This window comes from Cibotium barometz, chromosome 61 (genome assembly GCF_041138505.1).
Source record: "Cibotium barometz isolate CiBa-2024 chromosome 61, ASM4113850v1, whole genome shotgun sequence".
Taxonomy (NCBI): domain Eukaryota; kingdom Viridiplantae; phylum Streptophyta; class Polypodiopsida; order Cyatheales; family Cibotiaceae; genus Cibotium; species Cibotium barometz.
In genome coordinates, this window is record NC_141106.1 from 27,021,055 (window position 1) to 27,030,884 (window position 9,830).

At 44.0% G+C, this 9,830-nt stretch overlaps 1 protein-coding gene across 9 annotated transcripts in view; it reads right to left on the minus strand.

The window, feature by feature from the left end:
* LOC147604706 (uncharacterized) overlaps positions 1 to 8,949 on the minus strand; it is a 168,878-nt gene extending 159,929 nt beyond the window's left edge. For 6 of the 9 annotated variants that reach the window (XM_086794580.1, XM_086794577.1, XM_086794578.1 and 3 more), the window contains exons 1-4: positions 8,795 to 8,949; positions 7,681 to 8,032; positions 6,991 to 7,462; positions 6,185 to 6,862 (exon numbers count right to left, since the gene is read on the minus strand). In XM_086794580.1, the coding sequence (XP_086650706.1) occupies positions 6,185 to 6,862; positions 6,991 to 7,462; positions 7,681 to 8,032; positions 8,795 to 8,876 (1,584 nt within the window). In that variant the 5' untranslated portion in view covers positions 8,877 to 8,949. Of the gene's footprint in view, positions 1 to 6,184; positions 6,863 to 6,990; positions 7,463 to 7,566; positions 7,619 to 7,680; positions 8,033 to 8,794 lie in introns of those variants that run through there. The other 3 variants (XM_086794584.1, XM_086794579.1, XM_086794583.1) reach the window with 3 other exon arrangements.
* Positions 8,950 to 9,830: the final 881 nt, after the last annotated feature.

The following is a 9,830-nucleotide window of genomic DNA, read 5'->3' on the forward strand; positions in this document are numbered from 1 at the left end:
CTTGGTTTCTACGATGGGCCAAGGCCTCCGTACCACATGATATTATCCGTGCAGAGATGGCTGCCCCCCATTGGTAGTAGAGGCACTCACTCGATCAATCTCCTTATCAGAGAGGGAGAGACACCTACAGAGGCAGATTACAGACTTCTTTCGACCAGAGATTGAACAGTCAAGCCAGCAGGCATTGCAGCTAGCCCCAGAGTATAGCCGCACCAAAGGTACACTGATTGATAGGGCTATAGAGCTGGGGCGGTCCAGGCGCCCCAAGATGAGAGGCCCTGTCATGGCCCTGTGAAAATGGAACAGCACAAGTGTGGGCATGGTGGTTGCTGAGCAAAAATATTAAAATATTCGCATTTGGGGTGCCCGGACAAATGAGAATGATGTGTGGACACTTCAGATATGAAAGGGGACAAAAACATTAATGTTTTTAATGTTTTATTGAAGGTTGCCCCTAGGCCTTAGTGGCCCCTAGGGAACTTTAATTATTATTAAAGTTGGGGCCCTAGGATAAGTTTGGAGAGGGGGCAACTCCACTTTTGGGAGTTGCATGCCTCTCTCACTTCACACTCTCTCTTGCTTTTGGGAGGCATGTAACAAACGTGCATGTTGCAAGCATGGAGAGCAGAAGGAAGCAAGTCGACTGGTTTTGCTGCTGATTTCTGTGCAAAACAGGCCGTACAATCCAGCTGTACAGCTCTGTACGGACAGGCTGCTGCAGGTACATCTTCTGGTACAGGCTGCGCACAGGTACAGAGTTGTTGCTACGAGTACATCTACTGGTATAGGCTGCGCACAAGTACAGAGCTTCTGCTGTGCAGGTACAGCTGTACGGACAGAGCAAGAGCTGGCGGCGCTGGACAATGCAGGTGTTGGCGGCGCTGGACAGAACTGGTACAGGCGGCGCTGACTGGCTGAGCAGGTACAGTCGGGTACAGAGACTGGATTCAGGCAACGCAGGCAGGTACAGTGCCACGTGGACTGCTGGTACAGACTGTACGGGCAGGTACAGTTCTGATTTTCTGGTCTGTACAGACAAGTACAGCACTCCCAGTTGCAGGTAGAGCTTTTCCAGAGCTTGGTTGGTGCGATAGTCAAGTGGTTGCAGGGGAAACAGTACAGACACTCGTTGTCAAGTGCAGACTGGTACGAACTGCTCCACGGGTGCAGAACCACGTGCTGACTTGGTAAGCTCTGAGCTTGTTCATCTGTCTTTCTTTCCATTGGCTTATGTCTGCTGCAGATTTGTGCTATCTAGCCCCTTGTGAGAGGAGGGGTATGGCAGATTGAAAAGGGTGGAAACAGAGATTGGGACAGTGAATGTATGTTTGTGCTGAGTTGTGGAATCACGTGCATGAGATATGCCAGATGTATGCTCAAGGCTGTCCTGCTGAATGGTCTTGGCTGATCAGAGGGAAGCACAGAGTGTTGCTTTGAGACACAGATCTGTGTGTGTGAATCCTCTGTGCTAAGAGGTATTGTGGGCTGCCAGATTGGACATACAGGTGTATTCTCTTGGCTGGTTTTGTTGTACTCAGCCTTTCATATTTTTGAAATTGAATAAAGAAATACCGCAAGGGGCGCCAAGCTTTGGGGCCAACAGGTGTCGTTCTATTTTCAGATTTGGGGCACTCTAGCTCCAATCAAATTTGTATTCATATCTGGACTACAAGTGGAAGGGTGACTGCTAGTCTACCGCACTTTGGTTTCTACCAGAGGCCGGTTTCAAGGTTCCGTCCCCGGGACCAATCATCAACTTTCTTAAGGGGGTGAGCTCGTGGTTGCCTCGAGGAAAGTCATCGCTGAAAAAAATTCAGCAACATGTCTGATACAGAAGACGAGTACTTTTATCATGAAGAGGAAGAGCAAGAGACCTCTCCTGAGAGAAATGAATCCGAGGATATTCTTGCACGAGAACAGGCTGCAGATGATGAGCATTATGAGGATGTAACACAGCCAGAAGATGTACTTGGTAAAGAGGATGATGATGCTCAGTTTAAAGATCGTTTGGCTGGTGTTATGGATGTGTTTATGCAGCTCACACAAAGTGAGAAGTTTGCTGAATTTATGAGATCCCGTACACAGCCTGAAAAGAAGAAGAAGAAGGTGTGTACTAAGCACCTTCCTCAAGGTCATAGTAGTGCCATCCCACAGGATCCATCTTTTGGACAGTTTCCGAATATGCAGCATGCTTATGGTGCTAACTCTCAGAGTTCCTTCTTTGGACAGCCATCTATTCCTCAGCAACTATGCATCCAGGTTATTTTGGTGGTGGCTCGGTGTTCCAATCTATGACTGGGAATTATCCTCAGGGAGGCATGGGTATGCCAGGGCCTTTTGGAGCTAATTTTCAGCCTGGAATGCAGGGGAATATGTATGGTGGAATGCAGTCCGGTATGCAAGGAAACATGTTTGGGAGCATGCAACCTGGAATGCAAGCAAATATGTATGGTGGCATGCAGCCCGGTATGCAGCCTGGTATGTTTGGAAACATGGTTGGAATGTATGGCATGCTAGGTGTGGGAATGGGTAATGTTGACCCTATGATGGGCAGCAATCTTGCGAAGCCACTTCCATATGATAATCTAACGCCTATTAATCTAACGCCTATGGGAAAGGCGAAAGATTATAAGGAAGGGGGAGCTGCTGTGAAGTTTGATACATTCAGTGGAGCCAAAGATAAATTAAAAGCACTTACCTTTTTACAGCAGTTTGATGCTGCTTTTTCTGGTGGGAATTACAAAGAGTCCTCTAAAGTGAGGAAAGCTGCCACTTTTCTCAAAGGCAATGCATTGCAGTGGTGGTCTACTCTTCTTTTGCAGGGCATAGCACCCACTACTTGGGTACAGTTTAAACAGGTGTTCTCTTCCGTATGGCTCACATCTACATTTGAGGTGGATGTTATGACTGCATGGCACAAATTGGATGCTTCAAAATGTGAAAATTTGAAAGATTATAACAAGAAGTTTTGGGAAGCTTTACTCCCAGTGACTTCTTACCGTGCAGTGCCTTTGTCTGAGTAGGTAGAGAAGTATTGTTGTGGGCTGCCCAAAGAGGTGCGAGATTATTGTATCAAGACTCGAGTAACGAACATGTCACAGATGATGATAGAGAATGCTATGACAGCTAATGCGTTACTCACTGGAGGATCATCTGGGTTTAAAGGAAGTAAGAACTCGAGCAAGATGCTAAAGGGTCTTCAAAGACGAGGTATAAGAAGTTGCCAATGCCCAAGAGAACTTCTAAGGAAAGACAAGTTTTGAGAGATGCTCGGAAATGTTTTTACTGTACTGAAGAGGGGCATATGTCATTTAATTGTCCCAAGAGAAAGTCCCAAAAGGACTCTGACAATAAAGGAGAGCCCAAGTCAAAGAAACCAAAACCTTCTGCAGGGTTAGTTCCTGATCTTGTGGGGGAACAGCCAGGTGAAGAGACAGAGTTGTGCAGGGCATGGGGCAAAGTGAGAGAACAGAATGCCTTGATATTCTTTGACACAGGTGCTAGAGCCAACTTCATTTCACCAGATTTGGCTGGCCGATTGGGGATTCGTGCAGAGGAGATGGGGCCGTTATATGAGGCTAACATGGCTTGTCCAGGGTATGCAGAACCCGTTACTCCTATCATTGGGAAGCTCAGGCTTCATTTGCAGGGTTATGTGGACAGCGAAGAATTTTTCATCATGCCTCTGGATGGCTGCTGTGATGTTTTGTTGGGTATGCCATGGTGCCACAGAGTACATGCGGTGGTGGATACATACAATAGGAAAATCACTTTGACTCATAGAGGGAAAGAACATGTTTTGGATGTAAAACTCAAAGGGGAATCTGTTCCTATTGTATCCGCTTCGGCAATTTCATCAGTAATGAAAAAGCATCTTTCCGCGTACTTGATTTATGTAAAGGATGCAAAAGATGATGACCGCCTTACTGGTTGGAAAAAGCATGTGTTCCAACTTCCTAGCCAAACATGAAGCAAAGTTGTACCAACTCTTCTTGATTGTGGATAGCTCCGACGCGTGGCGTCTCTTCAAAAAAAAGAATCCACCCACACCTATCACCGATCCACTGAAGTGGGAATCTTATTCCCAGCATCTCTATAATGTGCCAAATCAGCCCACACCACAACCACACGCCCCACGCCCCACTTCAGCCCATTTTTTCAACACTACAAATGTCACTAGGGCTCTATTAAAGCTGCATATTGGCCGGCGGGCTAAGGATCACAAGGACCTTCGCAGGGGACACTTTGCACATGGGCAGAAAATCCTAGCCCCCTTTCTTGCAAAACACTTCAATGGGGCCTTATGTGAAGGCTTTTCCCCTTCTTGGACCACCCAGACCATTGTCCCCATCCATAAAGCAGGAGACCCCACCGATCTCAACAACTACACGACCATTATGATAGGCCACACAATGGCCAAGATCTATGGGGCAGTTTTGGAGGCTGAGATCAGTCTTTTGGAGAGAGACAGGGACAAAGAGCCACAGGCAGGATTCAGGAGAAACTACCCTACTTCGGATCACACCTTTACTCTCCGAGCCACCATTCAGGAGGGGAGGGCGCGAAAGTAACATCTATATTGCTGTTTTGTAGATTTCGGAAGGCCTTTGGCTTGGTCCCTAGATCCCGCCTTCGCCTACAGGAGTTTCAGTTTCCATCAGATGTAATATGGGGATGAGACAGTGATTGGCAGAGTCCAGCACCAGGACTCTCAGAAGACATTCACAGTACTATTGGGGTCAACCAGGGCTACCCACTATCTGCTACACTGTTTGGGCTGTATATAGATAAGATCACATCATTTGTGCACAGATTTGGAGGGACAGGCTCACAGTTGGCTCAAACAATGGTGCCCATCTTGCTATATGCAAATGACAAAGTCCTCATTTCCAATTCTGCAGAGGGGTTACAGAGACACCTAGATGTATTGAAGAGATTTTTTGACAACCTCAGCAAAACCAAGGTCATGATCTTTAACACCTCCTACCAAGTGCGGGCTGGCCGGTCCTTTCTCTGTAGAGGAGCCCAAGTGGAGATCGTCTCATCTTATGTCGACCTCAGAGTGGTCTTCACAGACCTGATCTTCTCCATGTTACCAGCTGCACAAGCATGCCTTCCGAGAGGATACACATCCCTAGCATGCCCGGAGAGAGAGTTTTTCTAGGCCCGTTTTCAGGAGCCTCGCACCAAGTGTTGGTTGTTCAACAGTTTGGTACACCCCACAGCTATGTACGTTGCCCCTTTTTGGGGACTAGATCTTAAAGTGGATGATTGGTGGAGTACAGAGAGAGACTACAGGTGACGATGCTCTCACCTATGATCCGGAGTAAGCCATTAGTGCTGCATGAGATCATCAAGCTGAGTTTGAAAAATCCCCTCTCATCATAGATGCACTCTTTCAGACCATCACTTACATACATCATGTATATACACTGGCCGCAGAACATCTCCCAAGTATGTCCTCCATGCAGCTTACCCAAGAGGGCCAGAGCAAGTCTTGGTATTCACAGGTGGTTAGTTGGTTTGACACACAAGGCCTTCAGATGGACCACCTCCGCCCCTTGAGTATAACCTTGATTCACCATTTCTTGATCTCTCCAAGCAGGAGATCAACCACCTTATCCGCCTCAATCTGTCAGGGCTGCACACGAGCCGCACATGGGTGTCTCCAATAGAGCTCACTACAAAACCTGAGTTCTAACTTCTACAGAGAGCATTTTTTATGAGTTTTTCATGTCCACAAGGGAGCTGACCACCCTGTCTAATTTTTTTGGCAGCCCACATCCACCCAGATCATGTGCATTTTATCCTGTCGTCAACATGCCTACTTCCAGCACTCCTTGTAAACCAGGCATATGTTGTTTACTTTCCTTCAGTTTCTATTTCAGTCTCCTTATGGTGAGTTGTAATCTACAGTCCACCAGTCGGGCCAATGTTTTTTGTGACAAGGTGTCAATGCTTCCATGGTAAAATAATTTGGTGCACATCAATGTGTGTTCAAGTTAATGTTTTTTTTTTTTTTTTTGCGCATGCTAAGCTATTGCCAAATCTATTCCCTGAGCTAAAAAGAAATTTTAAAGCTGGAGTTTTTTTTAGTTTTTCTTGACATCAGAAAAAAAGCCTATGATAATTTCTCAGACAAGAGTTGCAGAAGTTACAACAACAATGTCGGAATAAGAATCACCTTTTTCAAGTCCTCTTTGGTGTAACTGATAATGTCCATATTGACTTGGTGTTCTGAAGCTATTGATTGAGCCAATGAAATTTTATCTGGATTGCAATGGCCCTTGTTGTCATGCTGCTCTGCTTTAGCCAGTTCCTCCTCTGTAACTTTGGTAACATGCAAATTATCATCTCCAACATTGTTCGCCTTGTTGGAATATTGTGAAGCACAAGACTCAAGGAGCTTCAGGCGAGCCTCAAGGGAATTCAGACGGTCCAATTGTTCCCCCGTCATAGTATTCATTTTCTGGTTTGAAAAGCCTTTCTTCTTCTTGTAGAATCCAATGAGATCATGATCAATCTGTGGAGAAGAAGTGTTGATACATTTTCCTGGAGACATCATTTCTGTCGTACACAGCGGCAGATTTTGAATGTGGGTATTTATAATGCTTGGCTCTTGAAGCACATTTTGGGAATATCCATTGCTCATGGGTTGAGCTGCATCACGTGAGAGGGGACATGAGAGGGGCTCAGGTGGATATATTTGGTGCAAATGATCCTCCTTTGTTCTTGACTTAAGTTGAGATATCAAATTTTGATAATTCAATAGGTGGCCTTTTGATATCCTAGCAGTGCATGTTTCATGGACTTCGTGAACCTCTTGCCTACAAGGACAGTGCTTTGATTGAGAAAATTGCGACTGCAAGGCATAATGAAAAGTTATGTGCACACATTAGATGTGATTGAGAGAGGCTTGAATATAGTGGCAACTGCATCAATTGTTGTTGAGCTCTAAGACCAAGAGTACGAAGTGTTCAGAAAACTTGCCTTCAGTTGTGGCAAATTTGTTGAGCTCTGAGACCAAGACTGCAACCTGTTAAGAGAACTTGCCTTCTGTTGTGGCAAATGATGGTCTTTTTCACATTGCCGTGGTGAGTATACAGTAAGCGAATAATTATCAGGGCTTATGGGATCAAAGGGCCTATGAAAAGAGCAAAACGGCTGCTCTGCATGCATCTGGAAAGGTATATCACAAGTACTATGGAATAAATTGACTCTTCTTGAGCACTTGTTGGAACCACTAGGATATTGAGGCAAAAGAAGCCGACCATCTAACAATTGAAGATTTGGAAGAACCGAGAGTATCGTTAAAGCATACGTTGATTTCTTGCACACTGCATTCGATTGTTTCCCACGAGAAAGCAGTAGCTCTTGTAATTGTATACATCCCGCAAGAAACCAAAGCTCGGACAGTGAGTGAATTTTATTGCCACGCAAATCTAAGTACTGAAGTGTATACCTGCAGAGCAGAACACAACACCATGACGGTGAATCAAAGATGTCAATGAATGAGTTGTTGCATTCTGATGCAAAGGCACAGATCCATCAAACACAAAGTGTTACCTTGAAATTCTTCATCAGATAGGTCATGCCCCAAGCATATTGTAGTTTAAACCTAGAGACACTGTCAAGATGATTCAAAAGAGAAATAGTTTGTTATTTAAAAAAATAGCATACCCTGGTCCATCTCGAACAGCCAAACCTCTGAGTTTCTCTATGTGATTGTGGGCTAGCGCCAATCTGACAAGAGAAGTGAGACCTTCTAATCCATGAATTTCTTCAATGAGATTACTCGACAAGTCAAGGACCTTCAGATTCAACAGATGTGAAAGTCCTTCTATTTTCTTGATGTAGTTTGATGATAGATTGAGCTTCTCCAAATTCTGCAAGGCTTCTATTCCTTCAATGGCTGAAATCCGGTTGCCATGAAGGCAAAGTGACATCAAATTTGTAAAGCTACTGAGTCCAATAATGGCAGACATGGATTGAAGGCCTGCTCCATAAGCATGCACTTCTTTGATTTCCATATCTGTCAAGCAAATTAAATTACAATTCAGGCAGGCGGGGGTGGAGATTTTGCAACCAGAAAAAAAAGATTGTGATGGATTCAAAAAGGGATCAAAAACAAGGCATGCTTCCTACTTCTTGCCTTTTACTGAAAACATGTTGACCTTAAATGCAGGAGACCATAGCACATGCATTCTATGCATTGAATCTTTGCTGCAATATGGAAAAAATATAGATTGATCTAGGAAATGTCTCAAAAATCAGAGAACAATCTAAGATGAATTTCCGTGTCTTCTAAGAGATTGTCTTATTATAATTGATGTCTGCGAAACCTTTCTTGTTCGATAACCTTGAGGCATTTCCCTTGACTAGCAACTTTCCCAAGCCCCAGGTTCGATTCCCAATGTCTTAAATATTTTTTTGTGCAGTTGCCCCAACAATTACATGTGATAAAATAATCATTGTTTTGCTTGTTTAGGCATGCCTGTAGGCATGAGGAGGTCCCAATTCCAGATCCCTCAGATCAAATTGAAACAACAGAAATATCTATTTTCTGTTGATGCATAGATATATGTATGCATGTTATCTATTTTCTTTTTTCTTTTTTGTTGATGCATAGATATATGTATGCATGTGCATGCGTGCGTGCAAGCGCGTGCGTTTTCAACTGTTTGATCAAGCTCTTCTCCAGCTTCACCATCATACAGTTCTGTTATAAATGCAGAATTAATGAAAAGCTCTGTTATGAACTTGCCAACTGATTGCTGTGCAAAAATGAGAGAACCTGGTTGCCCTGGGATGTGAGATCGCAAGTGCCACTGTGGATGAGCGCCACCATTGCTTGTTGTTGCTGAATCACGTGCCATCTCCAATACTCAGGCAAAGGTCCAAGGCACGTTATATATCACACACCAAGAAAAGTATATATTTGGAAAAGCTCTCGTGGTACTCATGCCCGCCCATCAGCCAACGAGACCCAAATATATCTATGGGGGGGGGGAAAGGGGGGGGGAGGGAGGGGTGCAAATTTTGTTCTGCATTCATTAATTAATGGAGAGAATGCACGACCTTAGGTGATGAAATTCTTAGAAGGTAGGTGAACCTAATAAATTTATCGATTCACACGTTGCGGTTTTAGAGTTCTCGAGCCTTCAGCGGAGGTTTAAAAGGCTTATTGTCGAGGCTGGGGAAAGGACCCCGCGAGAAAGAGACAAATGTGTGAGAGAGAGAGAGAGAGCACGAATATGCAATCTGTTTTTTTTTTTTAACTCGTTGGAGAGAGTGATCTGCACCTGAGAGAGAGCACGAATATGCGCAGATCACAATCATGCTTCTCTCTCATGAGTTTTTTCAAAGAAAATCGGATCGTATAAGAGAAAAAAGGAATGCACCGCTGTGATCTAGGTTTTTTTTAATTAACCATAGTCGTAGACTAAGGTTTTTACTAATATATTAGCGCCTAGCGAGCACTAATATATTAATAGACACCGACCCGAATATGTGAATATGTGTGTCATATAAATGTCACCTGACATGATGAAGAGGTGCAAAGCCATCAAAATGAAAAGCATACCTACAAAATTCTCCTAGCAAAGTTATCATCTCTAAAGACCTATGATTATGTTAAATTAGTCAACTATCCCCAAAATCATTAATTGTATTTGATATTTATGGCATTCTTCTATATTCCATACCTAAGTGCTTCTACAAGTCCTTTTTTGCATTTGTCAACTTGTTTTTCAATCATAGAAACATTGTCATTTGCTTAACACAAATTTTGAAAATTATATTGTTGAAGTGTTTTCTCTCTCTCTCTCTCT